Source organism: Fusarium oxysporum, chromosome 5, assembly GCF_000149955.1.
Source record: "Fusarium oxysporum f. sp. lycopersici 4287 chromosome 5, whole genome shotgun sequence".
NCBI lineage: Eukaryota > Fungi > Ascomycota > Sordariomycetes > Hypocreales > Nectriaceae > Fusarium > Fusarium oxysporum.
Genome location: NC_030990.1, coordinates 3885234 through 3912526, shown reverse-complemented (window position 1 = coordinate 3912526; position 27293 = coordinate 3885234). Strand labels below are relative to the sequence as shown.

The 27293-nt window shown below is 49.3% G+C and overlaps 7 protein-coding genes and 1 non-coding gene across 8 annotated transcripts; 4 read left to right on the top strand and 4 right to left on the bottom strand.

Annotated features, from left to right (window-relative positions):
* Positions 1–1054: 1054 nt before the first annotated feature.
* On the bottom strand, positions 1055–2958 carry FOXG_02318 (RP/EB family microtubule-associated protein). The gene is made up of 4 exons (XM_018379723.1): positions 2642–2958; positions 2492–2563; positions 2151–2263; positions 1055–2095 (listed from the first exon to the last, which is right to left on the bottom strand). Exons 1-4 carry the CDS (start codon positions 2653–2655, stop codon positions 1566–1568), a joined length of 729 nt encoding a protein of 242 aa, XP_018235814.1. The 5' UTR covers positions 2656–2958; the 3' UTR covers positions 1055–1565.
* A 189-nt stretch (positions 2959–3147) lies between these two features.
* FOXG_02317 (uncharacterized protein) lies at positions 3148–5788 on the top strand. The gene is made up of 2 exons (XM_018379722.1): positions 3148–4867; positions 4917–5788. The coding sequence occupies exons 1-2, from the start codon at positions 3245–3247 to the stop codon at positions 5685–5687; spliced, it is 2394 nt and encodes a 797-aa protein (XP_018235813.1). The 5' UTR covers positions 3148–3244; the 3' UTR covers positions 5688–5788.
* A 223-nt stretch (positions 5789–6011) lies between these two features.
* FOXG_02316 (uncharacterized protein) lies at positions 6012–7135 on the bottom strand. Its single transcript, XM_018379721.1, has 2 exons — positions 6692–7135; positions 6012–6636 (listed from the first exon to the last, which is right to left on the bottom strand). Exons 1-2 carry the CDS (start codon positions 6828–6830, stop codon positions 6143–6145), a joined length of 633 nt encoding a protein of 210 aa, XP_018235812.1. The 5' UTR covers positions 6831–7135; the 3' UTR covers positions 6012–6142.
* A 2386-nt stretch (positions 7136–9521) lies between these two features.
* FOXG_02315 (2-isopropylmalate synthase) lies at positions 9522–12237 on the bottom strand. The gene is made up of 6 exons (XM_018379720.1): positions 11954–12237; positions 11859–11895; positions 11742–11806; positions 11644–11686; positions 10000–11586; positions 9522–9947 (listed from the first exon to the last, which is right to left on the bottom strand). Exons 1-6 carry the CDS (start codon positions 11959–11961, stop codon positions 9837–9839), a joined length of 1851 nt encoding a protein of 616 aa, XP_018235811.1. The 5' UTR covers positions 11962–12237; the 3' UTR covers positions 9522–9836.
* Positions 12238–12886: 649 nt separating this feature from the next.
* Positions 12887–16309, top strand: FOXG_02314 (uncharacterized protein). The gene is made up of 2 exons (XM_018379719.1): positions 12887–13095; positions 13145–16309. Exon 2 carries the CDS (start codon positions 13516–13518, stop codon positions 16012–16014), a length of 2499 nt encoding a protein of 832 aa, XP_018235810.1. The 5' UTR covers positions 12887–13095; positions 13145–13515; the 3' UTR covers positions 16015–16309.
* On the top strand, positions 16180–16261 carry FOXG_18286. Its single transcript has one exon. It is a non-coding gene; the product is annotated as a tRNA-Ser (tRNA).
* Positions 16218–22735, bottom strand: FOXG_02313 (uncharacterized protein). The gene is made up of 4 exons (XM_018379718.1): positions 22372–22735; positions 22180–22202; positions 17514–22121; positions 16218–17463 (listed from the first exon to the last, which is right to left on the bottom strand). The coding sequence occupies exons 1-4, from the start codon at positions 22429–22431 to the stop codon at positions 16626–16628; spliced, it is 5529 nt and encodes a 1842-aa protein (XP_018235809.1). The 5' UTR covers positions 22432–22735; the 3' UTR covers positions 16218–16625.
* Positions 22736–24105: 1370 nt separating this feature from the next.
* Positions 24106–27013, top strand: FOXG_02312 (uncharacterized protein). Its single transcript, XM_018379717.1, has 2 exons — positions 24106–24722; positions 24777–27013. Exons 1-2 carry the CDS (start codon positions 24229–24231, stop codon positions 26665–26667), a joined length of 2385 nt encoding a protein of 794 aa, XP_018235808.1. The 5' UTR covers positions 24106–24228; the 3' UTR covers positions 26668–27013.
* Positions 27014–27293: the final 280 nt, after the last annotated feature.

Here is a 27293-nt window from a genome sequence, read left to right as displayed (position 1 = left end):
GTTTATCAAATTGGTATTGGAACATAATTTAAATAACCACTATCTATGCGCCAATACTCTCTGATACCCGTCAGTCGTTTATTTTCGTAATGATGATGAATTTCAAGGTACCTCTGGCTTCGGAGCTTCCCATGGCTGAGGCATGTGAGTCATGTCTACAGCTGGAGCAAAGAGCATAGATATTCCTGATAATCACAAATTCGCCAGCAAATATGTTGGTTGTGTAAGTCAAAGAATGTTTTAATTGAGCGGCCATGGCTGAAACCCATGAGCTATTACTACCATAGTCTGCCTTAATTAGTATTAGTCGAACGATATACGCCTCTTTTGTAATTGTAACTACCTGAATTCCGACATCACTAAACTGGCTGATAATGTAACTTGACATTAAGCAAGTCCTCCCATAATCGGCTGATACAGCACCATACATAAGCCCCCAAGCATGATCTCGAATCATGCACTTATCTTTATAATGCCATCATGTTGATGTTCGATACCTGATCATAGGTGACATGAAAGGATTTCTGACTACGAAACATTTGACTTGAACAAGCACTTCATAGTTTCGTGGCAAAATCGCTTCAGGCATCAAGCGCCATTGTTCCCAGGCTCCAAATTACATCTCATATATGATGCTACCTCTTTGGCGGCCTTGATAGAACAGCCAAAAGAGGCTTTGATCGCACCTACATTCTCTCGAATCCGTTCTTCAATATAGACCGTGAAACTATATCAACAAACATACCTCAAAGATCGAATGGCCTTGGTAATATCCGAGAGTCTTACATCAGTGATAGCAAGACTTGGAGGAGCAAAGACAATTTGGATATTGTACAAGGGGAGGGACTGAACTCATTCATATCATAGCCTTACAGGAATACCCAGCATTTATCGCAGAATCCCAAGGTTCTGTTGGCATACATAACGGGTCTGGCTTGATAATAGGCCACAGTCTCCTGTGCTTGAGCGTATTCTTATTATTCTGTAAATCGACCCTATAGCTCTGACAATCTGGAATTTGGCAGAACTCTTAGGGACAATTGTTCGCCTAGCTCTTAAAGTGTATTAGCAACATATTATCCCACAGGCTGTCAGATTGAATATCATTTATATCACTCCAGCCCAAACAATGTATACTTTGGGTATCTCGACAGTTTATGTACAAAGTCATCACATTACTCTAACATGTCAACTCAGCCATGCTTGTTTCTATACTTCCCAAGTTTGACTTTGACTTCCATGGTCTCGGTCCGTCCCGCTCCCATTTGCTGGCCATAACGTTACTCGAAACACGGCGACACAAGCTCGAGTGTCCAACAAGATCAATTTTTACCCTCATTCTCGAGTACTCTATGCGAGCCCCAGAACAAGTACAGAGACAATCTTCGCTTCTAGAGCCAAATCTTGTCCTCCATCAGCTCAGCGAACTCCCTCCCCAAAGGTTTTGGGTCACAACTCCATATCCATGCCCTGTTTAACTCGTGCCAGAGAAACCAGTGTGTCACCCCAACCCAAATCGTGGTCGCGTTAAGTACATCTTCCAGCCTTCGATGCCATCAACAAGTTTAAAAGGTCTCTTGGTCATCGAGACCCTCGCCCTCAGCAGGAATCTCGAATCCTTCCTCCGTTGAGTAAAGGATAGTTTGGATCTGCTTTACGAGGCCATCCTCTTGTTTCTCCAGCTCCGGGTCCTCATCAACAGCCTGTTGGACAAGTAGCTCAATATCCCGCAACTTGCTGAAGTAGAAATCTCGTTCCCTCTCCAGGCCTGTGACAGTCTCCTTCAATGTGGCATTTTCTTGCTGAAGAGCTGCGGTAGCGGGTCCAGCGGCCTTTGCAACTCGGGGTCCACCACTGGGGGTACCGCTACCCACACGGCGAGCGGCGCCAGTGCTAGCAGCAGGTCGGGGTGCGGCGGCAGCGGGAGGCATTGAGCCACCTTTTCGGCGGGCAACGGCATCGTACTCGTGGTCGGGGAAGTTAAGATCCCAAAATCGCTTTGTCCACTGGAGAAACTCGAGGTTGTCCTGCATCTTGCACTTGATAAGTGCGGAGACAGGAATAGGCTTGTCAATCTGGTGCTTGGTAAAGGTGTCTGAAGACACGTCAGCATGTTGTTCGTTGGCAAAAGTGTAAAAGAAATGACTGACTTTGCAAGACCTTGAAATTTTGAATATACAAGTATTCCGAGTTCACATTGAACTTGACCTTGGACATGGGGACGTCCATGTAGATACTGTCAAAAACCTGGCAGAGGGCAGCACTAGAAAGGCGGTGTTAGAAAGTGTCATGATGAAGATGATGATGCGTGCTCGTGTGGTGGTTGTATAGATCAGGAATGACATGTGAGGCTTCCTGAAAGTGGTCGTGATAGCGATCGCGGGGTTGTTTGGTGTTGTTTATAATCCGTTGCTTCGATCATGGCATGGTGCAACAAAACGCAGCGATCCGTGACGAGGGGGCGGGGCAAACAAAAGATGGATGGACTCACCCAGTACCGCATTGCTCAACCTTGGTGATGTTAAGCTGAAGCAGGCTGTTAAGCCATGCAACAAGCTCTTGTCTGCAATGTTATGCATTAGTATGTAAACAATATTTGGAGGTAGCTGTCTTGTGAACAGCTCCAGAAGGCATCACCAACCTCGACTCGCCCATTTTGAACTGATTGTTGTAGGGTGTGATTTATTATTCGGAATTGTGAGAGCGCAAACAAGCGACGTAGGAGAAAGACGAAAGGCGTTCGTTTCTAGAGGATATCGAGTCGAGAAAAGAAAACAAACTGAACGAAGGCGCAAAAGGGAAGCTAAGGAGATTGCGTTCGTCGGGTTAAGTTGGGGAGAAATTAAAAGCAACCGTCTTCGCGCTGATTCCACGAAGTTGTTCATGGGTAGCCTGTCGCCCAATCAACCAACCGGCCATTGGTGGGGGGTACCCAGAGGGACCAGCGCATCCGCCGTGTTATTGCTGATTGTGTTTGGTACAGAAGGTACCGCCACGTACCGCCACGTACCGCAACGCTAGAACCCCTCCTACCCCCCGCTACGTCCCCTATAGCTGGCTCCTGCCAGTGGAGTCACGTGTTGAGCAGCCCATCGCTTGGTAAAGTTGCAAGCTCTCACCGCCAAAATTTCGAGAAGCGGCAGAAAAAAAAGTTCGAGATTTGCAGCGAAAGGTGCCCCACTGCTTCTGTCGCGTCTGCAAATCTTGATAGAAGAGCTGTACGAGTGCCTTTTAATCCGATAAGATGGCGCACTTGCAGAAGCGAAAACCCGCGCAAGACGATTTCATCTTTACAATTGACGACAATGACGATATTCCTGTCGAGGAGGAGGAAGTGACCGCGGAACCTCCCAAGAAGAAGGCCAAGACCAGCAAAAAGTCAAAGAAGTCAAAGCGTGCAGCCAGTCCTGAAGATGACGAGGAGGAGAATGGCGTAGAGGGCATTTGGGGATTCAATGATGACGACGATGGTGCCATGGACTCCGAATTCGAGTTTGGCGCTGAGGAAGCTGCCGACCTTGGTACAGTAGAATTCGAGGGATGGGGTTTCGATGGCGCAAAGAAGGGTATGGCCGTTGAAAAGAAGGGTGTTGATCTGGATGAGATTATTCGAAGGCGTCGCGAAAAGAAGCTTGGCAAATCTGACCCCGAAGAGACTGTCGATGCTGAAGAGAACGAGGCCATGGACGTTGATCTGGATGACGATGATGACGAGGTTCTCGCAGACGACGCATTCGGTATGAACGTTGCTTCTGATGTTGAGGAATCCGGTGACGAGAAGAACGAAGATGATGAGGATGAATCTGGAGCTGAAGACAAGGATGAGGATGAGGATGAGGACGTGGAAGACGATGATGATGCTGCATCGGACAACGACTCTGTCGCTACTCCCACAGGACACCCAGATGACGATGCTTCCGAAGATAGCGACGATGAGGAGGACGCCGAGGAGGAAGCGAAGCGAAAGGCTTTCTTCGCCCCGGAGGAAGAGGAGGCATCTGGCAAGAAGAGTGCCTCGTCTTTCCAGGCCATGTCTCTGTCACGTCCAATTCTCCGTGGTCTTGCTACAGTAGGATTCTCCAAGCCTACGCCCATTCAGGCCAAGTCAATTCCTATTGCGCTTATGGGTAAAGATCTTGTCGGTGGTGCTGTCACTGGTTCCGGAAAGACTGGTGCCTTTATCGTTCCTATTCTGGAGCGTTTGCTATATCGACCCAAGAAGATTCCCACCACCCGTGTCGTTGTTCTTACTCCTACTCGTGAATTGGCTATCCAATGTCACGCTGTAGCCACAAAGCTTGCTGCCTTCACTGATATCAAGTTCACCCTTGCTGTCGGTGGTCTGAGTCTCAAGGCCCAGGAGGTTGAGCTGAAGTTGCGCCCAGATGTTATTATTGCTACTCCTGGTCGTTTCATTGATCACATGCGAAACTCTGCCAGCTTCAGCGTTGACACTGTTGAGATTATGGTCCTTGATGAAGCTGATCGTATGCTTGAGGACGGTTTTGCCGACGAACTTAACGAAATTCTCACAACACTCCCCAAGTCACGACAAACTATGCTCTTCTCCGCTACCATGACATCGACTGTCGACCGTCTTATCAAGATCGGCCTTAACAAACCTGCTAGGGTTATGGTGGATTCTCAGAAGAAGACTGTTACTACACTGGTGCAAGAATTCGTTCGCCTGCGCCCTGGCCGAGAGGAGAAGCGAATGGGTTACCTGGCACATGTTTGCAAGAACCTCTACAAGGAGCGAGTTATTATCTTCTTCCGACAAAAGAAGGAAGCTCATCGAGCTCGAATTATCTTTGGCTTACTCGGTCTCTCATGCGCTGAGCTTCACGGTAGCATGAACCAAACACAGGTTAGTCTTATTCCGATTTACAGCTATGACCATCACTGACTCTGTTTAGCGTATCTCAAGTGTTGAGGACTTCCGAGACGGCAAGGTGGCGTACTTATTAGCCACCGATCTTGCTTCCCGTGGTCTTGATATCAAAGGCGTCGATACCGTCATCAACTACGAAGCGCCTCAGTCATTAGAAATCTACGTCCACAGAGTTGGTCGAACAGCTCGTGCTGGTCGCAAGGGTACTGCTTTGACATTAGCTTCTGAGACAGACCGCAAGGTCGTCAAGGCTGCTGTGAAGGCTGGCAAGGCCCAAGGTGCCAAGATTGTCAGCCGACAGATTGAGGCTGCAGAGGTTGACGCTCTTCAAGCACAGATCGACGAGATGGATGATGAAATCGAGGAGATCATGCAAGAAGAAAAGGAAGAGAAGCAGCTCGCCCATGTCGAGATGCAAGTCAAGAAGGGCGAGAACCTCATCCAGCATGAGGCTGAGATCAAGGGACGACCTAGGCGAACATGGTTCGAGTCTGAACACGACAAGAAGCAGTCCAAGCAAGCTGGCAAAGATGAGCTTAACGGCATGAGAGAGGCGATGAAGAAGAAGACGGGCAAGCTAAGCAACAAGGATAAGAAACGACTTGACGCAAAGCAACTACGTGCCGAGGGTGGCGGAGAGTGGAGAAAGGGCAAGTCGTCAGAGGCTGATATGAAGGCCCGACATAAGGAACAGGCCAAATCAAGGGCCAAGGGCCGGGCGACTAAGGAGGGAGGAAAAGACGCGGCTCCTAGCAAACCCAAGGGAAAGGGAAGAGCCGGTGGTAAGAGAAGATGAGCTAAAAGTTTAGAGGAGTTTATTGGCAGCGATGTATAGGTAGATTCAGGTTAATTATATCCATGACCATACACAACCCGTCTTCGTCTTTCTGTTTCGAGGAGTATCTAACCTGATTCGGCGCTTTGTGAGGAATGTTGCAATAAGGTTTGAAAGGATTAGACGTGCCTGTTGATCTATGCAACCCTGATCGGCAATCTGACGTTTACGTGACGCTAAGTGATTGACGAATCCGTCCAACACTTGCACTTTTCAGGGCCGTACATTACAAATTATCACAAGTCAGTGGTCAAGAAGGTTCACAAAGAAAATTACTATATTAAGTGTCAAGGAGTGTGTAATCGCTCGCTATACCGCTAGCACCATTGCTTTTGTCATAAGAAGCACACTAGATATCGCTTCATCATTTGTAAAAGAAAGTCCTCATAACTTCATTCGTAAAACTATTTCCAGACTTAAAGACTCAGGGCAGGAATGCCGATAGATGCCGCAACTTCGCTCTGGACCCGGAGGAGATTGACAATAGCATTGTCAAGACCAGTGATAGTGGCACTACCGCCAACATTCGCAGCTCGTACAGCAGCTGCGAAGAGAAGAACAGGGCTAACAAAGGGGTTGATGGCAGCCTTGACAGCATTGATCTCAGCCTGGAAAGTAGCTCGCAGAGCAGGAGTCAGGTCTGTGACAGTGACGGTGATAGTGGCGCCGAGGTTCTCAAGGATGTCGATAACGAGGCGAATAACGACAGTGAGTGTCACGATCTGTTGATTGGTAAGTCCAATGGCTTGGGCCGCAACACCACCAGCTGCTCCTGTTGTGACGCCGACAATCGTGGTTGTGGAAGTGGCCAGGCCTTGGGCGATAGCTTGGTAATTGGCCTTGAGAAGGGCTTGAGCTTCTACGATGATTTGGGCATCGACGTTGTCCTTGATAAGTTGAACATTATCATCTGAAATGGTATGTCAATATGGTTCAGGTTGAAGTGTTTTAAAGAAGTGGCTTACTGATCTGGTTGAGAGTTACCAAGGAGGCGTCAGATAGAGTGTCAACTGAAGACTTGATGGTTCCTGTGACGGTTTGTTGCCGACGGAAAGGAGAGGCCGTGGCGAAGGAAGCAAGAGTGAGGAGGCTGAGGAACTTCATGTTGATTGTGGTAGTTGAAGTGATCAAGGCAAGTCTTGAGTATGTGATGAGCTGGTGAGTTGTGAGTGAAGTGATTGTGATATTTTCATCCACCAGACCAAGCAGGTTATATAGACTTTGCTTCAACACCAAGTCCAGATGTCACCGTATAACTCGCCACCTCGATCTCAACAACCAACATCCACAGCTTATCGAGTCCAAGCTAACAGGTTTTGGGCAACCCTCCCGAGCGACATTCCAAAACCCAGACACGCATCACAGCTCTAGACTAGACCCCATTCCAGCGCCTGAGAGTTAACCTTGACAGTTTCCTCCGAGGACTAGACCTAGTGCAGTCTCGGACCACGCCGTTGCCGCCGGGCCGTTACGAGGGGGCGCTTATCCAGGGGAGGGGGATTTGCATGCGGTACTACCCTTTCGACAGAAACACGCATGTTGGTGAGAGACAATTTGACGTCTGGAACGGTCGATCTTGTCTTGGTTCTTTTGAGCTTGTTGGGAGGCGGCCATTGGGAGGGGAGGGATTTCCCCATGCTTGAGACAACGGTGATAGTCGGGCGTTGTGTGATCGAGCGGCAGACAAGGTGACTTAGATTTGAATGTCTGAGTTTGGGAAAGCCTATTACAAAAGTACTCCGGTACTATCTTAGTTCCTGGGGTTAGTTCAAGGCGTGCCGTGTTTGTCTCCCGGAATTAGTGTCTATATGTAGAAAATCAGCTTAGACTGAACTCGTGGTTTCTCAAATCAACACTTCGATTCTAAACATAAGTTCAGCCGCCTCGATCGAAAACCTCAACTCTCCACTTGGTGTCTCGGAGCAAAGATGTTAAGTCATGCTCTTCCAGCCACTTAGCTAATAACGATCCTCCATGGTCTCGAAACTTGAAGCATCTATGTAATCTTGGCGCTGCACAAGATCGCAAGTCGGATATCTAGATTGTGATTACCTCTGCATCTCGAGATATGTGATGAACACCTTGATGCCAGCTGTAAAAGCAGGGTTGAAGAACCAGTCGGCTTCCGAGTCGTTGTGTGGGTTGCCTGTGTGTCTTAGACAACTGTCACTTTGCCCTCATTTGACAACGGAATATATTCCGGAACTATCCATTGTCTCACGTATAAGCCATATTCGCGGTGCATTCACTGCTTAGGGAATATGTTGCATCACAGATCTGGACCAGAACAACTGCAGCTTCACGGCGCAGTGTGTTCTAAGCCACGGATGGAAAGTCTGACTTACAACATCTTGATCATTTCTGAGGCAATTCTCTCACTCCGACAGATCTGTTAAAAATCAGATCCAAGCAGTAAGATTTCGGAGACTTGTTTGAGTGTGTTCAAACTTCGTCTTGTGATCGATAGATGGGCGAGATCGAGATGAGATAGGACATGCAGGCTTCATACTTACATGTTGGCTGCATATGCCACATCTGCAGATCCGTAAAGAATATACGGATAGGCGACATCCCTTTTGAAGACTGCATAACCTGTGAACTGTAAGCCCATACAGCGCAGACATAGCCCCTATTCGGTAATGACCCGAAGCTTGAGGTCTGGCGCTCGTAACTCATCCAATCTACGTAGCTTGAGCTTGAGCAACATGTATATGATAACCATTTATAATCCGCCTTACTATTATTGCGTAGAGCCGGGCGGAGTTCGTGTCTTGGTAGTGCATATCGACTTGACCTAGACCAAGAGTTGTACTGCGTGTTGACATACCTACTTGGTCACTCCAAGTTACTCTGATCTCTCAGCTGTAGTAACTTCAAAAATACTTCTCACTCATTAAACGCATCATTTAACGGGTGCTGTTCATCCGAATCGAGCTGAAACTCCGCAGGAGACCTACAGGTAGCCTTCAAGCCGTAACTTCAACGTATCTAGTTAATCGACGAGGAGCTACGCATGGATCGAGAAAATGCATTTAAATGACGACTCAAAGCCTCTGTGTGATCAGCCAAGAGAAATTATATCGATGTTATTTCTCCTTGCGTCAAGCTGAGCATGTGTGCACATTAAAGGGGTGAGCTTTTCTTTTCAGCCGTCTCGGACTATACGCACCATAAACTCGATCAACTCGATGAACAGTATCGATGTCAGTTTGTCTCAATACTGAGCAACTAGAGTCTCTTGAGGCCGTTATCTTTCAACTTCTTAATCACTGATTGGCATTCCAATGGCTTGAATAAGCTCATGTCTCGTAGATCCAGGTCTTAAACCTAAACCCTGTTACGGTGAGATCGACATTTCCATCACTATTCAGCGGTCAACCAAGCCTCTCTTGTCTTGATAGGCTTGCTTGGAATCTTGTTGTTCAGCTGATGAGTGTGTGAGACAGGTTCAGGATCAGCTACTAATAACGGTAAAGAAGCGTTGATCACTTTCGGCCGTCTAGATATGGTGGCGGATGAGAATCTTGATCTACCGGACCAAACGGACAACCCTACTATTGAACGTAGAGGGTATTCAGTTCATTGTATCGTTCCACTGCCTCTGAAGTTGGCTGTCTATGGTGACAGTTGTGTTCAGGAAGTGGAGGGCATCGTGACTTGTTTCAGCCCCTTAGCACGATGGGTAAAGATTCTCGATAGCCATTTGAGACACCACTGGGCTTTTGTTGTAATGTGACATGAGCCACCGTCATTCAACAGCTTAAAGACGTTTGAGAAGTCTTTTGAGATCATCAAGCACGATTGAATCGAAGACATATGACGATGTGGTACGGCACAGGGGTCACAAGAGAATATGGAAGAAGAAACCAGGAAAAGACACATGATGCAAATGCCCTCTTCCACGATGATATCGAACCTTTGGTCAAGTCAATTATCTTCAATTTTTTTACTAACTCCTCAAGATGACAAAGCTTTTCAGCACCCGCGCCCCCTCATTCATATGAACACAATGAACTAACTGTACAAACATGCCAAGCGGTTCGCGGCAAATCGAGAGGCAGGCCCCCTTTTCAATTTTCTTTTTCTTTTTCTTTTCTCGTTTCATTCGCTTTACATGCCATTTGCCTTCTCTTCCAGAATAGACACCACACTAGGGGTCTCTTGGGGAGCAGGAACAGCAGTGGGCTTCTGAACGGGGCTGGCGGGTCTGCTGGTGACGAACTGCACATGTTATTAGTGTTGATTCTACTGAAAGAAGTTGTTAGAGACTTACGTTGCTAGCTGCGCTCAGGAGAGCAATCAGAGAACTCTGTACCACATCCTCGTGGATACCAACACCCCATACTGACTGCTTGCTACCAACGGGCTTGCACTCGATGTATGAGGCAGCCTTGACACCGCGTCCCTCGCCAATGGCGTGCTCCTTGTAGTCATTGACATCGAACTCGATGTTAAGCTCCTTGAGGGCAGAAACCATGCTGGAAATAGGACCGTTACCACGGCCACGCAGCTTGAGCTCCTTGCCATTTACCAGAAGGACACCCTCAAAGATACGGATAAAGTCCTTGGTGTCTTGGGTCCTGCCGTGGGCGGCGGGGGCAGGAGATCGCGATCGGTCAGGGGTGATGCTGTAGTCTACCAGGCTGAAATGAGGGTTGTCGTTGAGGAAGTATGTGTTCTCGAACAGAGAGGTGATCTCATTGGCCAGCAGCTCGCGTCCAACCTCCTCGCTCTTCTTCTGGACAACCTTGGAGAAGGCGACTTGGAGACCACGGGGGAGATCAAGCTGGAGCTTGGTGTGTACGATGAAGGCGCTTCCTCCCTTTCCAGACTGAGAGTTGACACGGATGATGGCCTCGTAGTTGCGGCCGATATCTCGGGGGTCCAGAGGCAGATAGGGCATGCCGTTCCAGGGGTCCTCGTGGCCCAGACCCTTGGCCTTGCGGTCCTGGAATCCCTTCTTGATGGCATCTTGATGGCTGCCAGAGAAAGCAGCGCAAACCAGGCTGCCACCGTAAGGAGCACGTTGGTGCACGGGGATCTTGGTGCAGGACTCGACCATGTCGATAACTGAGTTCAGGTCGGAAAAGTCGATGTTAGGGCTGACACCTTGTGTGTACAGGTTGAGGGCCAGAGTGACGAGATCGACGTTTCCAGTTCGCTCGCCGTTACCGAACAGACAGCCCTCTACTCGGTCAGCACCAGCCATTTGAGCAAGCTCAGCAGCAGCAATACTGCATCCACGGTCGTTGTGGGGATGCAGAGAGATACAAACATCCTGTCTGTCGCCAATGTTGTTGCAAAAGTATTCGATCAGATCGGCGTAGATGTTAGGTGTCGCCAGTTCTACTGTGGCGGGGAGGTTCAGGATAATCTGGTCGCCCTTGGTCGCGTCAGGTCCCCAAGCAGCTTTGACAGCCTGGCAGACTCTCACGGCATAGTCAGGGTCCGTGTCTGAGAAGCACTCAGGAGAGAACTCGAATTGCCAGTTGGTGCCCGAGGCCTCGGGGTTATCCTTTGTCAGAGATCTGACGAGCTTGGTGCACTCTACAGCAAGCTCCAGGGTCTGCTCCTCAGTGTAGCCGAAGACTACTTGACGGAAGCATGCGCTTGTAGCAAGGTAGATGTGAATGATGGCGTTCTTGGCACCGCGGACAGACTCGACAGTTCTGCGAATGAGGTCGGGTCGGCAGGGGGAGAGGACTTGTAGGAAGACATCGTCGGGGACAGCGCCTGGGGTCTGAATCAGGCGCTGGGTGAAGTCGAAGTCGGTTTGGGAGGCAGAAGGGAAAGAGACCTCAATCTCCTTGTAGCCTAGATCGCAGAGCATCTTGAAGTATCGCCACTTCTCCTCACCGTTCTATCATGGCAGGTCAGTCTCGTGTCGCAATTGGGCGTGTGAATGGGGAGAACGTACCATGGGATCGGGCAGACTCTGGTTGCCATCGCGCAGACAGCTTCTTGAAGGGAATTAGTATTATTCAGGTATCTCATGAGTCTCAATTGGTGACGTACGAAAGCCATCGAGGGGCCTTTTCGATGGTCTTGTCGGGCCATGTTCGATTTGGCAGTTTAGGAGCCTAAGCACGTTAATTATAAGGTCACCTGAGGTTGATAGAAAACAAAACTGACCTTAAACGGCTTGTATTTCTTCCAGGGTTCCTTGAGCCTGTGAAGGAAAAAAGTTAGTATCATGGCATGTCTGAAAGGCCGATATCGCAACTTACATAGTCATCTTGGCAATGGGACGTTGAAGAGCAACTTGATCTCAATTCCAAAGCAGAGTGTGTATGTCGAAATATAGGGAACAAGAGGGAAGAAGCACGAATACAAATAGTTTCAGAGAATGAGACGTCAAAAAAAAAGATTGAGTCAGTCAAAGTCAAAAAGTTTGAGTCACGGTAGCGGAGGCGGGGTAGTACGGAGTTACAGTAGATTTGATTTGGAGGCGCGCCCTGAGGTGGGAGGTTACAGCGAGTGGAAGACAAGGTAATTGACATTTTTGGAGGGGCATTCCCTTGCGAGATGATACAATTGCTCTGCAGCTCTGCTTGTTTTTTTGCTTGTACCTTGATTGCCCGCTGTTATCCGAATCCGGAGTCGGAGGAGGACCCCATTGAAAGTTTACTAGTGAGGACTGGAGAAGAGTTATCCTTGTCACTATTGAAGATATACCTGAATATTGGTATCTAGGTAATGATAGGGAATCCATAGGTTGAAGAGTGAATCCATTGGAAGTGGCTTCCAAGTTGAGTGAGTGTTCTGTAAGAAACAGTTTAGTCAACTAGTCCAAAGACTGAGGCTTGTGAGAGAGTATTCTTTCAATATGGGCACCCAGAAACAATATACTGATATCCACAGTAAATCATCCGCTACGATTAGCCCGATAATGAAGTCAAGTTAACACCGATCAACGGCATCGGCCTCAAGAAGACCGGCCGGTATCTACCTCAATTCTCGGGGGTCAAAACTGGATCTCGGTATATTATGGATACCTCCGATTTTATCATGGAGGCCGGTCTCTACCTGTTGCCACTGCCACTAGGTACGTACCTACAGCCTGCAGGTTCCATTAAATGAGGTGGTCATGGCTGATGACGTAAGGTTTGATCGGCACAAAAGAACCTTGCCAGGTCAGGTCTAGACTAGACTAGGGTCACGAGCTACACTGTCTCTCCTCTGTGTCTCGGTATCTGAGAGCAGCAAACCATCTTCAAATACACTGAAACTCGTCCAAATCATGTGCTACAGTCATCATCTCCGTCGTTAACTGACAGCCCTGCCAGTGTCAGTGTCAGGCTGAGCAACCCCCCATCAGAAGACTCAGCCGCCTGAGATCTGTCCCTACCTCCAATAAATACCCCAACTTGTCAGCCGCCATCGCAATCCCGAGAGAGCCTCGTCTGACTCCAGTATAGTCCAATTCGTATAAAAAGTCGACAAGCTGGCGCCGTTCAGATTCTTCGGCCCCTATCGCCCTCACCCGCGTCACAAGCAGAGCCTCGCGCGCTTCCTGTTCCCTCGCGCCGTAAGAGACCGATACCGTGAACGACTACTCAATTTCCACCTCAACACTCTTCCGCTCCTCAAGCACAGGTTCCAGTCCCGAGTTTACCGATACATTCTTGAGCGCCAACGGAGGCGCGCGGATCAATCGCGCATTTTGGATATCGTGAAGCGGCAAGGTAGACAGCTCTGGCTAGGATCGCAAGCGAATCGCCCTGTCAAGCATGCAAGGACCCGATCCAAGGGTTCAGTGGCGCATAAAACGCCCCAGACAGCAGGAATCATGATGGGATATGGCTCTAACCGGGCTACGAGCCCTGGCGATGGCGAGAGGGGATATAGGAGGAAGCGTTTGGCAGCGATGGCAGGAAATCTGTACAGAAGCGGCCAAGCCGCAGTGACCGAGATCAAGGAATCATATGCCCAGACCAGGGCAGGGCCTGCGGCTTCAGGACATGAGAACCACGGACGGATACACATCCCCGGCGCATTTCCAGATGTTGCAATCACAGTAAAGGGTGACTGCCAAATGGTGCTGTTTCCGTCGTATGCGAAACAACATACCAAACGTGATTGGGGCGAGATGGCGATGCACGACTCGGATGCGCCACATGGAAGCATCAGAGATGAAGGCTTTTGGCGGCAAGAGTGGGAGCGCAATGAAGATGAAAGGGCAATCGTTGACGTTGACGTCCGAGGCTGGATCTATACGCCTCACAGTGGTCCGATGACGAGGAGAAACAGAGTTCTCATCGGTCTGGCGCGGCAGCTCAGTGGTATCCCTGCGCCCAGGGCAGACCAAACATATAATCCAGAGACTGGACTTCCACGTACACATCATCAAATACACGAAGAGCAAAAAGAGCAGGAGAAGATCAACTCTGAAGCTCGGCGCATTGAAAGAGTAGGACAACGAGAGAAGCAGGTTGCATACCAGGGAGGTTTTAGTGAGAAAACGCCTGATAATGACGACCCTCTTACGGACAGCTTTTACTATCCTTCTCGCCAGGGTAACCAATCTCCAGATTCTGCCCCTTCCAGTCCAACGATGCCAGCCAAAACTATGACATCGAATACCACTGCCAGCGAGATGAGCGAGAGTGATCTCATTCTGGCCAATGCCAATCTCATGGCTCGAATTGCCCCTTTCATGACAAATCCTTCTGTTGCTCTACCAGTCACTTTCTTCTTTTACAACAGCGAGAAGTCTCAATCAAAGACCGTCATGACCAACGATGCGGGTCATTTCGTCATTCGTGCTGCTCTCGACTTTATCCCAACTCATGTTAGAGTTCTGGCGGATGAGGATCTGTCAGCTATCCAAGAGATCAAAGTCATTGAACCATATGGAGTCAGTCTTATTAGCGACATTGACGATACAGTCAAGAAGTCCAATATTTCTGCGGGTGCCAAAGAGATCTTCCGCAACACGTTCATACGAGATCTAGGTGAGCTCTCTGTCGAAGGTGTTAAGGAGTGGTATAATCGCATGGCCGACATGGGCGTCAGCATTCATTACTGTTCAAACAGTCCGTGGCAACTTTTCCCAGTCCTAGCCAGTTTCTTCAAGATGCACGGCCTGCCACCAGGATCTCTTCATCTAAAGCAATACAGTGGCATGTTGCAGGGCATCTTTGAGCCAGTGGCAGAAAGAAAGCGATCTACACTTACTCGCCTATTACGAGATTTCCCTGAGAGAATGTTTATTCTTGTGGGAGACAGTGGAGAAGCTGATTTGGAGGTTTACACGGAGCTTGCCCTTGCGAACCCAGGACGGATTCTTGCTGTCTTCATTCGAGATGTCACAACACCAGAGGAGACAGCATTCTTCAACTCCAACTCGGGATATGATTTTAGCCGGCCGAAGACGCCAGCCACCTCTAGCAACGCTTCAAGGAATGTCTCGAGAAACCCTTCATACCAGAACCTGGGGCCCAGTGGATATCGGGGAGAAAGCAAACCACCCACAGGCCCGACTATGGGAACTCTGATCGACTTCTCAGACGAGCCAGGTGAGACCAAGATCGATCGTAATGCGGCTCTCTCTCAAGTTCGAAATGCCAGTGCCAATGCCAACTCCAAGAGTGCCAGTACGACTGATCTACTTGGCGGACGTAAGCCACCTCCGCCCAGACCGGCAAAACCAGTTGCGTTGAGGAGTGCCAAGTCGATCACTGAGCTGAACAAGGGTCTCAGCAGGCAGAATTCTGATGAGATACCTCCACCACCTCCGCCTAGAAAACCAGCGGTGCAGATTCGAGAACCATCAGTGCCTCATCCTCTGAAGCAGATTCACAATTCCTCCCAGCAGAGCTCTGGTAGCAGCAATGGCGGTTTCAAAATCCCAGCACGCTCTAATTCAGGGGATCGTCCTCCGCCACCTCCGCCACGACGACGCGGTACACCCTCAAGCATCACCGAGTCCAATCAAAATCCACGTCTTCCACCACGGCCGACTCAGAACATGGCCAATCTAGACGTGGACTACGATCCGCTCCCACCACCATCATCAAACCCCCCTCCGTCATTTGGTTCAGCAGGATCAGGGTATCGGTCAGACGGCAACACATCAACAGCAGGTTCGCCAACACTGGGTCCACAAGCAGTAAACAAGAAATTAGAACTATGGAGAAGAAGATTAGCACGAGCACACGAACAGTTAGACGGGCTAGGTGTAGCCTTGTATACATGGCGACGAGGAAACGATGTCATTGCAGAAGCAGAGGGAATAGTCAAACGAGCCCTCGCGGATATGGAGAGAAAGAGAAGGATGAGACAATAGCGACTCGACTCTATATACCAAGCATTTTTTATTCTCGATTCAACTTATACTGTTGTATATTATACTAGCATTAGCATAGATGGGGAATGGGATTGGGATATCCACAACACTAGGGAAGCATCCACAATGAGAATTAGGGACCACGATCACTGTCCAATCAGGTAAGGCGCAGTGGCAGAGTGGTCTAATGCGATAGACTAGAAATCTATTCTCTTCGGAGGCGTCTGTTCGAATCAGGCCTGCGTCGATTGGTTGGTCTTTTGCTCTTGTGCTGTACAAGGATTCATTTTTGCTCAAGTGCCTGTGTTTCTTTCCCATGTGTTTTGCCACTCAACACTTGGACAGATAAATCCGATTGCATCTACGTAGCTATTGCTGGCCATAAGGCTAATCATGGCCTCAGAAACGTAACCGCTTATGCATGTAATGCTTCTCGCTACTTGCAAAATTTCAAATCAAGTAGTAGACACTCTAGATATCTAGACTGGAAGGTTTTCTTGTGAAAGCAAATAGATGATGGCCATAGGCCAATGAGTCCAATTGTCTGCTATATTCGTTTCTAGATGAATCCCAACTCCAACTCCGCTTCATCACGTTGTATGTCGTAATTATCATCGAGGGTTCATATCACCCGCCAGATTCATATGCATGATGGCTTCAGCTGTCCAGTCCTCCTCGCTCTTTTCTCCCTTGTTCTGCTGCTGCCAAAAGCTCACCTCTTCACGTCCGTCCACGCCTGGTAGCCGAATCTGGGGCGGCGCTTGACCGTTCCCCGGGATGGGCTCAGGAGGTGGTGCGTGCCCAGGAACAGGACGTCTGTGAACGGGGCCCTGCTTGTGCTCGGCACCACCATACCGTGAAAAGTCAGGGATGTCGAATCCTTGGTCAGGTTGGTGAGAAAGATTCAGCTGTGTCGGTGGTCCAGAGCCTGCAGATTGAGGTGGGTGCTCAAACTGTGCGTGCTGGAACCCTGTTGGCGTCTCTTGGCCATCGGGAAGCTCAGAGAGCATCGTCTGTGTTGGCTCATACTCATGACGAGGAGTTGCCTGGTCATATTCCTCCTGCTCCAAGATTTGAGGAGCTGGCTCGACATTTCTCAAGCTGGAAGATCCTGGTGCTGCACCGCCTCCGCTTCGTACGCTGACCATGGATGCTCTAGCCTGGTCCATAACGTCGCCCGCAGTGGATTCAGCATCCATATCGCGGATGGAGAACTGTGCGAGGGTTCTAAGCTTCCGGCTGACCCAGCCACCAAGAATCTTGCCGCGCTGCTTCTCTCCTAGTCGAGATCTTGGGAAGTCTCCCTTGTTAACAAATGCGACAATATCAACAATGATCTGATGCTCGTTCAGGATGGCATTGACGATGACAGGAACAATCGATGCCAAGTACGGCTTGCGGTTGACTTCAACAAGAACGACCACCAAACCGCCAGCTTGGAATACGGCACTATGTTCTTGTTAGCAGGTTTATTCATTTTTGAGAGCTTTTTAACTTACCAGCCATTCTGCACAATATTTCTGTGGCATCGCTCCACAGAGTTTTCGATATCCATCGGGAAATGGCTCAGACCGTTGATCTCGAAAGTCTCACCAATATTTCCAAGAACAAACAGAACCTGCATATCCACCAGAGCGCCGTTGGGGCCAATGGGTCGGCTAACATTGTGAAGGAATCCCAAGTCACCTGTTCTGATGTACTGAATGTTCGGGTCTCCATCAACAGCTCGGCCGTCAAAGCGCTCAGCATCGAAAGCATCCTTGGAACCGTAGAAGGACTTGACACAGGCTTCAGAGTCAACCCAGATCTCACCATACTCGCCATCGAGACAGTGGACTCTGCTCTCAGGGTTGATGATGGCGATTTGTGTCGACACAGGAACCATACCACTGTCCTGTACCAGCAAGGCAAGAGAATCTGATTCAGGGTCCACGGGAATAACCAAGCCACGACGAAGGGCTTGTGTATCAAGCCACAGTTCGATAGGCTCAATGCACATGTAAGATCGTGATGCAACCATGGGGTTCAGGACGTGCGAATACACTGTGTTGATAGCGGTTCTGTCCAGACCAGCTCCAGCAAAGTGAAGCCTGACCTTTTGGAAGACATCAACTCTTGGTCGGCTCTCCGCAGTGATCATCATATTCTTGAGTTCGTGCAGCGTGAAACCCTTGGCTTGCATAGCAGCCATGGCATGGTCAAGCATCTGCGGTGTCGCATAAGTATCCTTAATCTTATATCTGGACAATGTGACAAAGAGAGACATGGGATTGGCTGCAAATTCCACTGGTGATAGGAGGTAGGTGGGCGTTCCGATGTAAATGCCCATCAAGGCTGTATGGATGAAACCGAGACCAGTCGAGCTTCGTACACATCCGAGCACAGGTCTTGAACTGGTCATTTGGCAGGTTTCCTTCTGGACCTTACACATGCCCATGATTGTATCATGGCCAAGCTGAACTGAAATACGTCGTTGGTCAGGGGTCCAGTATGTCCAAACAATAACAGGATAGCCCGGTCGAATCCAGGCTGGGTCAATAGTGAATCTCAGATCTCGTAATCCACTGCTCTGCTTCGGTGGCTTGGTTGTGTTGTAGATCGCAGGACTGGTAATCTTCAGAACCTGCGCTGATTGCTTGATATGGCTGGCCACAGGTTTGACCTTGATGAGATGGTCCACCTCAGAGTTGACCAACACAGCCTTGACATTGTAGTCTGCCACGATGTGAAGGAAAGCAGGAACATCCTCATTCAGTCGGTTCTGGTCAAGGGGCGCAATGGGGATAATAATTGCGCCCAAGCAGATACAAGCATGGATTGCAAAGACAAACTCCTCTGAATGCGTATACATAAGGATGATATGGTCTCCAGGCCTCACCTTGACCTTGTTCTTCAGATACATAGCAACGGAGGCGACTTTGGTATCAAACTTCTTCCATGTAACACCCTTACCTTCTCGGCCTCTGCCGTCAATTGTGCAGTAAGCCAATTCTTCTGGCTGGCGGGCTACACGCCATTGAACAAGGTCAGAGATGCAGGAGAAGTTGTTCAGGGGAGTGGATGTTCGGTCGTCAATGACCACTTCTCTTCTATCAACACCCGAGTATTGCTTGTCTGCTGGCAACAAAAACTCGGCTCGCGAATCTGAGGCCAGTGGTGACCAGATACCACCCATGGGGTCCACGCCAATAGGAAGGTTAAGAACTGCATGTTCCACGCCGAACTTGACGTGCACGCAGGGAAGGTTGCCGAGATCAAATTCTCGGCGACAGAGCATGTTTCCAATTTCGCGCCGTCCATTCTTGACAACACGTGGCAACGTATTCGGTGCTGTGATCATAACGCAGTACAGTCTAAGATGATGCTCTGTCATGAGAACCTCCATACAACGCTCGGCCAACGACTCCAGGAGGGCAGTATCCGGTTGTCGTGGAGGCCCTCCAGAGGTCAACGGCGCCGTTGAGGCGGCTGCTGATTCCAATACCACAACTGGTAGGTGTTCATCATTGACAAAGACGTCAAATGCTGAACAGTCGTAGATCTTTGGAACATTCTTGACGATGCTCACAACGATGTGTTGGACAAAGAAATAGCGGTATTCGGCCAGTTCGTGCCCATGCTCAACCCACTCAACCTTTTGTCGAATGCGGTCCTCGTATAGGCCTAGAACAAAGATTTTACCCTCAATAACGGTACCCAACAGGCCCGTTCGAAGGAACTCGGGCTCCACAGGCTGGGGCGTTGGGTCGCCTGGGTCGAACTTGTAAGGGCGGGCGTGGAAAATGAGCTCGGTGTTCTTTGGCTGTGCCCAGAAACCACCAGATAGGGAGGGAGAGTCTACCCAGATCTCACCGACAGAGTGGGGTGAAGCCAGTAAACCTGTTTCAGGATCAACCACAGAGAGTGTGGCATCTGGTATAGGATATCCAAAGGCACCAACTCGAACCAATCTTGGATCCTCCGTCACCCTCTTACGGGCCTCGTTTCCAATGGCCACAACCACAACTTCATTCGTTTTTAGAGCCTCGCGGTCCAGAAGAACTTCTCCAAGCTCATTTTTTGCTCTTTCTTCCGTTGTGGTCGTGCCTCCACCACTCAGAAGGCTGCCGAAGCCATTGGAAACTGTAGGCTTCTCGGTTTCTTCTTTCTCTTCGCCATCTGAATCTGTTTCGTCTTCTAAATCGAGCTTCAAAGGACAGCCCATGCGTTCTTCTCCTCCCAACCAGTCACGCACACTAATAACCATACCTCCATGCTCAGGGAGACAGAGCATAGGAGCAACAACCTCGCGAGCACGAGGGTTTCTTAATGGTCGTAGCCATCGATCGGCGAGGACTTCGTGGAACTGGCTATCTACGGTCAGAGTATCGATCAAACAGAGTTTGATCATCTGGAAGTTTGGTTCCATTCCCTTCTTGAAATTTCGGGTTATCAATGGCTCTTGCTGGTAATTGTAAGCGGCTCGTTTCAGGCCAGGGTAATCTGCGATCATGATGGTCGATTTGTATTTTGTGAGGAGATGGGCGTAGAGTCCAGGAACATCGACGGCTTTGTTGTCGAACCAAACAGTAGTATGGCCACCATACACCGTCAGCAGCACGCTCAGAATCATACCAATGCCCTGACGAGGGTCAAGGTATGAGACCAAGATTTCGCTACTTGCGCCACCACCAATCAGTCGGCCGTTCTTATCCCGCAGAGACGGATTGAAGGTATCTCCTGGCCCATTGCCTGGAATTGTAGAGATAATGGCGCTAAGACAAGCCATTTGATGCATGATAGTTCGGTGGCTGAGAACAACACCTCTCAAATCTCCGGTCGGTGCTCTCGAGAACTCGATATAAGCCAAGTCGGGAACGACCAAGGGCGGGACGTCATCTTTCTTCTTAGGGTGATAACTGCCGAACTCGTTCGTCTTCCACCATTCGACACCCTTTGGCCATGTCAACTTTTGAGTTGTGATATCTCGCTGAAAGGCCTTGAGGTTGTTGTCGGTGGTAAGGGCCAGGTGGGCTTGTGTTGTGGTAAGAATATGGTTCAAGCGTTGGTAGTCCTGCAAGTCGTTGATGGGCACAGCAACAACTCCAGCGATGAAGCATCCCAACAAGGCAATTGCAAAGTCAATGACTTCAGAATCGCGATAGATAAGTGCAACTCGATCGCCACGGTATAAAGAGCTCTTGTCTCTGATAACTTGTGCCACCTTCTCGGCTCTGGACGCCAGCTTGTCCCACGTAATTGATGCAATCTCCTTGCCCTTACTGTCCAACACCCAATACGCTGGTTTCTTAGCGATCGTTCGGCCTCTATGTCGAAGCACAGCTGCGATGTTATCGAACTTTGACATTGGCGTTGAATCATCATGAGGATCTTGAATAGCGAAGGGTACCTCGCGGGGATCTAGTGGTAGTTGGTATTCGAGGGCCTCGGGAGGTGGGAGATCGTTGGTTGTGAGCATTGGCGGCGCCATGGCGGCAGTAGGAGAAAAGGCATCGCTGGAAGAGTATCGCTGCTGAGGTCCTCCATACTCGACAGTTTGGCCCTGATCATAATGCTGCTGTCCCGCGAAGTCCGAGAAATATCCTTGCGAATCGAGTAGCGTGGTGGTTCGTCCATCAGGTTGCTGCTGCGGTGGTTGTTGATACTGTTGTTGCTGTTGATACTGCTGATCAGGGTATGCGCCTTGCTGCTCTGGTCTGAAAGCATAGTCCCCCGATCTCATGGTACCTGTTCGGGTTTCAGGCTCAACGACGTGCGAGGGAGAGAAGAAGAGGGAGTCTCGGTGGGCAGCCGTTGATCCCGCAGCCATGGGACCTCCCGGTCGCAAAAGCGAGGCCGGGGCCTGCTCTGGAGGTCTCGGTGATTCTGAAGACGGGGCATAGCCAGAATGTGGTCGGTATATAGGTGAGTCTGGTGTGTCGGGGATCGGGCCGCTGCTGGCACCGAGAGAGGCATATGCAGCGGCACGGTGACCATCGCCTGAGGGATGGGCCGAGTCATCGGGAGAGTGTATGCGTAGGCCAGACTGAGGTTCGGCGAGAGCAGCAACTTGGGGCGGAGGTGAACCGAGGAATTGAGAGAAGAGCTGAGTTCGTCGCTTCTGGTAGCTTTAGGCGCATTAGTTTGAACTGTTAAGGCTAATGCCTGAGTCGCAGAGTTACTTGCCCCTTCTGTGTAATATCACCTTCCTACAGAGAACTCAAAGTTAGCCATGATATATCAATGGGATGGTTTTTGATCGCATGCGACAGCAATAAATGACCTTGAAACCAGCTCCAATGGCGTGTCGAAGCGCCCAGCTCAGTAATTGGGACAAAGGTAGGAATTTGGTGAACAATCAAGTGGCAATTTACATACCTCAAGCTCGCGATCCAACTCTTCAAGGCGTTCTTGAAGCTCCGGATTGACTTCAGCCATGATGGCGGTGTCGGGCGATGTGGCCGCTGTAAGGATGAAGTTTGGTGGGTTTATTCGAGGTTAGCCACGGACCTGAGTCTCACAGGTCCAGTGCCAGTCCGTCCAGTTGAAGGGACCCGACGGGATAGCAGAGTCTCGTGACGTAGTCTCAACTCAAGCCTTGGAGGAAGGGCAAGAGATTGCTCTTATTGGTTCTCTGACCAGGCCCGTTGGATCAAAGGGCGGGGTGCCCCTGGACTGTTTTGGCTGTATCACCATTCTAGCCAGTTTTTTTAGCTGAGAATATGGTCCCTTGCGGGTTTATCCTCCCGCTGCCCCTCCTCTCTTGCAGCTTCAAGCATATGTTGGCCGCTAAATATAGTGGCTGGTCACTGTTTTAGCGTGACATTGGCTGCAGGAAAGCAAGATAAATATCCTTGAACTGAAGCTCTTCTTCTCAACAGGGTCGCAATCATGGTATTCGGCAGGCTCGGTGCTTTAGTCAGTGTCGTATAAGTAAATCTAATATCTTTTGGGAAATGCGCGCCGTTAGATATGTCATTCTCTTGGCCACACCTAGTAGCTTTTGCTTTTTGTATGGAGCATTCTATTTTAAGAAACCTGAGTTGGCTCTTGATAAACCGTGTCGCATCAAGGCCAAAGCAAAGCCCAGAAACGGCGAAATGGGATCTTCTTTCCCTGAGAGCACCACGACACCAACAGCCGTGCAAATACGATATGTCCATTCTCATTTTACGATACTCAGATCCCGCAGAGCTCAGATGTAGGGTAAGCTGTTCGAACATCGGATGTCACTTGTCCGAATCTCCGGATCCACATTGCACCTCTTCCCTCTTCATCACGATCTCAAAATTTCCTTCCATTTTACTACCCCATCCATTTGACATGCCTTGCACTTCAACAACAACAACTCGATTGCAGCGAACTTCAGGCCTCTTGGACCATTCTGAGATATTCTCTAGACACCATGAAGTCATGTGTCATCTAAGTCAATTTGACTGACATGAATCTCATGAATCTCAACACTTGCCAAATCGCACATAAATTACCCATTTTGCTCACCACAACAGCATTTCCTTTCGCGCCGAGTTTCGTCAATGACTTAATCATCAGGTATGTCTACTCTCTGTTTCTTTCATCGCATTTCTATTTCTATATGATGAGACACACATAACACAGACCTGTTCTGAACACTTGTGTAGAAAAACATGTTTTTAATCTGATCAACCCGCTTCTAATTCTCTTTGGCACTTGTTCTCTTTCAGAGTCCCAGTACTAACAAGGCGTCAGGATCTAAGAGTGATAGAACATAGAAACCAAAATGGAGTCTGACTTCGAAGCTTCGACTCTGCCGGTTTGTTCTTTTTTTGTTCGGGGCTCAAAATCGGGTCTCTATCAGACAAAGACGGTTGAACGGTTGAACACACCCTCCCCTATAGTGAGGAGATGTCCTTGTTCAACTAACAGCCGCTCATATTTTACGATTTACTCATGTTCGGGGTCTCGTTCTTTCGTATTGAACAAAGCCCTGAACGAAGACAATGGGCTATTCCAACTCTTACTGTATCTAAACTATCTCGTAGTAATATAAAGGATGCCACAGGCTCCTTTTCTTAGTTCGCTTTTCGTCCTTACCCAAGCAATTATCTGCTCCTGAACGCTTTTTCGCACATCTTTAACAACTCCTCAGTTCTGGCAACAACGCATCTCGATACCACCTCGCCAGTTCGAACAAGATCTGAATAGACACCATAGAACCCCAGCAGAACCCGGCAAGTCTTGGGACATTGTTTCCAGATGGACAATTTGTACAGTTCTGCCCCAGAGTATATGGGCAACACCATATCAGATATCAACCAACAGCTTTTGAATGGTATGGGCGATGGGTACGGTTTTGAAGACTTTTCATACCCATTGTCATCCGAAGATTTTATTAATCAGTTCGGCTTCGAAGCATCCCAAGACATGTTTCCGAGTACAGTCACAGAAGATGCTCAGCTTCCAGTTGATCCTAAACTTCTGTCGACCGTTGACACTCCTGCCCCATACGACCTGAACTCCCCGTCGGATATGCCCAAAGACTTGGGAGCTCCAAAGCCTCATCAGCTACAGGACCCAGTTCCCGTGCCAAAACCATCTTTGGCGCCGCAGCCCCGACCAGTTCATCAAGCTATGGCACAACCCAACATGCCTGCAGTGGGACATGCGGCCTCCCGTAGACGTTCCCAAAGCGTGGATCTCGCAGCAAATGTTCAGTTGCCACTCTTTGGCACTCATGGACAAGCAAACCTGTACGTACTATCCCCTTGTAAGACTTGTAAGAAGTATCAGCTAACCCGAAACAGGCACATTCAGCCCAATTATCCCGTCTACAACTCCTATCAACCTAGTTATCATTACCCGGGAAATGGTATCCAAGGGATCTACGACACTCAGGGTATGGCACAGTATCCGCTTCAACCTCCAGCCGCAATCAAAGCTCAGTCTATGCACAACATAATCCAAGTAAACAAATGCGCGGATTGCCGTCAGGACCCTCACCCTGGTTCATGCTTTTCGCAGGCAGCTCCCCAGAATCGTCGACCACCTCAACAAAGAATTCAGCAAGTACCATGCCAAGAACCAGATGGACGGCCAGCTTGGTTGCAGACACCTCCTAAGCGCAAGCGGAACGCTGTATTTGACGACGACTCGGACGTGGAAGTTCCCTTGAAGAAGCCTTATAGGAAGGGACGAAGCTTCAGGACTAAACGTGGAAAGGAGAAAGATCCCGAGATTGGAATCAAGATGTATGGGATGTTCCGCTTCCCGGAACTGGACTGGGTCTCACGCAGAGGATTTGAATTCTTGTACTTGTCCACAGGACAGTGGGAGAAAAAGATTCTATTCTCGGCCGAGGACTTGAAGGACTATATCTACAACTGTCCTCGAAATTCAAGGCTGTGGATCCAACAAAATCCAGCACAGTGCACAGAACGAACTATCGATGCCGACACTATCTGTCGGTACTCGAACTGCCCTGATACAAACCACACGATTCGACCTGGCTGGTGCCGCGTGGCGTTCGACGAATTTTATCACCATACCTCCTGTGGTCAGAAAGATCCTTTCAAGATGGCTGGTGTTATGCACCTTTGGTGCTTCGAGCAGTGCATCGACCCCGTAGCGGTGATGGCAAATGGGAAGATGGTACCAGATGATCGCGATGACGAGAAGCTTGTCAAGGAAAAATCGAACAAAATGGCTATTACTCGGGATTCTGACACAAGGATCGTTGTGGATACTATCAGGCCTTGGTTTAAAAAGCGTGCAGGTCAAGCACCACAAGCTCCTTATGCGAATTACGAGGACTCCCTCTCCTACGCGCTTGTTAAGCACCATCTGGATCACCAAGTCGGTGCTCGTCATAGGAGCCGGGGTGGTCGCAACAAGGATAGACCAGAAAGCGAGTTGAAGACCATTGACGTCCACATGGGCCGCCTCGACTTCTGGGCCGAGCGCGATACTGCTTCCAGGAAGAAGAGGGCGTCGAAGCAGTCTCGTGCTGCTGCTCCTGAGCCGGAGCAGTTACTTACTCCGACGACCTCCAATGGACTTCTTCCTACACGAAAGTCTGCTGAACTGACACCAAATGGCTCGACAAAGAACTTCAGCGATATGCTGTCGAGTGTTTCCGTTGCCAATAACTATGAGTTTGAATATAACGGATTCATGCCCAAGGCGAAGAAGGAGGAGCAGCCAGTCAAGCTCGAGGACAGCTCAAAGTGGCCTCAGCCTACCGCAGGAGAACGAAGAGTATCATTCAGCGGTCTTCTATCCCCCAGCGATCTTCTGGAGCAGGAGAATGTTGTGCAAACGAGTTCCAACGCAGAGACTGGTCGCCAAGATCAGCCCGTCTCGCCACCACGACGAAGCCCCCGCTTCTCGGCTGGGAACATTCGTGAGTCTATTCAGACCGAGACCAAGGCTGCCACTTCCCCAGCAAAGTTGCAAGCCTCTGGCTCACTGTTGCCTACGGCTACTACCGAGAGCCCTAAGAAAGAATCCCTGGCTGTGCCCTCTACACCAAAGGGCCAGAGAACTGCTTCGTGGGGCGACGACAGTCTTTTCGGCTCGCCAGTCGCCCCGCTAGCAAAGGACAAATCCCCTCGAGAGGCGTCTGATCGCGCTGGCGAGGAAGTTCAGGGCTCACCTTTGAGGAGAAGTAGCAGAGTGAGCGCTAAGAAGACGCCTTGAGAGGCAGCAGGTGGCGATGATCAAGGACTATCGAAAGTTGCTAGAGTCATGGAGTGGATGTAATGGTACGATATCCCTGCTGGTCAGAGGACTGCACAGAATATGGAGTTTTTGATTGGGTTTAAAGGATATGGATCAAAATCTCTGGGGCCATGGGATATATCGTGTTTTTTCAATACCCCATTTCACATGGTTCAGGATAGCAGCATAGCATAGCAATCAGTGCATTAGACTTGGCTTAGTATTCAGTCCGGAGTTTGGAGTTTATGATTACCTTCCTGTTTTAGTATTACAGAATCAGATTGTATACGCGAATGAATGAGCGAGCTATGAGTTACAGTGAGTGAAGTCAAGTCATCATGAAGATATCGAGAGAATTAGTTTTGGTCGAAAGATCAGTTGTTTAGAAAGAGAACTTTGATCACCATTACAAAAGGCTCTATAGATAGGACACTACCCTTTGTATTAAAGGCTCATGTCTTTGTGAATGGTTCGAGTATTAGGTCGAGTCTCTTTGTTTCTTCAACAATAACGACACCAAGATCGTGGGGTCTCTCTTTCAAGCCACAAGCTATAAGCGACAGAACGCACGGCTCAGCTCAAGGTCCAGCCCCGATCTTCAAAGA

Excerpts from the sequence above, each read along its gene's own strand:
- FOXG_02318 (XM_018379723.1), bottom strand. Across the intron at positions 2,264-2,491 it reads GTTGAGCAATGCGGTACTGG|TGCTGCCCTCTGCCAGGTTT; the intron begins GTGAGTCCATCC and ends CCGCCTTTCTAG. Across the intron at positions 2,096-2,150 it reads AAATTTCAAGGTCTTGCAAA|ACACCTTTACCAAGCACCAG; the intron begins GTCAGTCATTTC and ends ACGTGTCTTCAG.
- FOXG_02317 (XM_018379722.1), top strand. The coding sequence starts at position 3,245 with ATGGCGCACTTGCAGAAGCGAAAACCCGCGCAAGACGATTTCATCTTT. Across the intron at positions 4,868-4,916 it reads GTAGCATGAACCAAACACAG|CGTATCTCAAGTGTTGAGGA; the intron begins GTTAGTCTTATT and ends GACTCTGTTTAG.
- FOXG_02316 (XM_018379721.1), bottom strand. The coding sequence starts at position 6,830 with ATGAAGTTCCTCAGCCTCCTCACTCTTGCTTCCTTCGCCACGGCCTCT. Across the intron at positions 6,637-6,691 it reads GGTAACTCTCAACCAGATCA|ATGATAATGTTCAACTTATC; the intron begins GTAAGCCACTTC and ends ATACCATTTCAG.
- FOXG_02315 (XM_018379720.1), bottom strand. Across the intron at positions 11,687-11,741 it reads AAGGCCCCTCGATGGCTTTC|AAGCTGTCTGCGCGATGGCA; the intron begins GTACGTCACCAA and ends ATTCCCTTCAAG. Across the intron at positions 9,948-9,999 it reads TCCTGAGCGCAGCTAGCAAC|TTCGTCACCAGCAGACCCGC; the intron begins GTAAGTCTCTAA and ends TAACATGTGCAG.
- FOXG_02314 (XM_018379719.1), top strand. The coding sequence starts at position 13,516 with ATGATGGGATATGGCTCTAACCGGGCTACGAGCCCTGGCGATGGCGAG.
- FOXG_02313 (XM_018379718.1), bottom strand. The coding sequence starts at position 22,431 with ATGGCTGAAGTCAATCCGGAGCTTCAAGAACGCCTTGAAGAGTTGGAT. Across the intron at positions 22,203-22,371 it reads AGTTGGATCGCGAGCTTGAG|GAAGGTGATATTACACAGAA; the intron begins GTATGTAAATTG and ends AGTTCTCTGTAG. Across the intron at positions 22,122-22,179 it reads GGTGATATTACACAGAAGGG|CTACCAGAAGCGACGAACTC; the intron begins GCAAGTAACTCT and ends ATGCGCCTAAAG.
- FOXG_02312 (XM_018379717.1), top strand. The coding sequence starts at position 24,229 with ATGGACAATTTGTACAGTTCTGCCCCAGAGTATATGGGCAACACCATA. Across the intron at positions 24,723-24,776 it reads ACTCATGGACAAGCAAACCT|GCACATTCAGCCCAATTATC; the intron begins GTACGTACTATC and ends AACCCGAAACAG.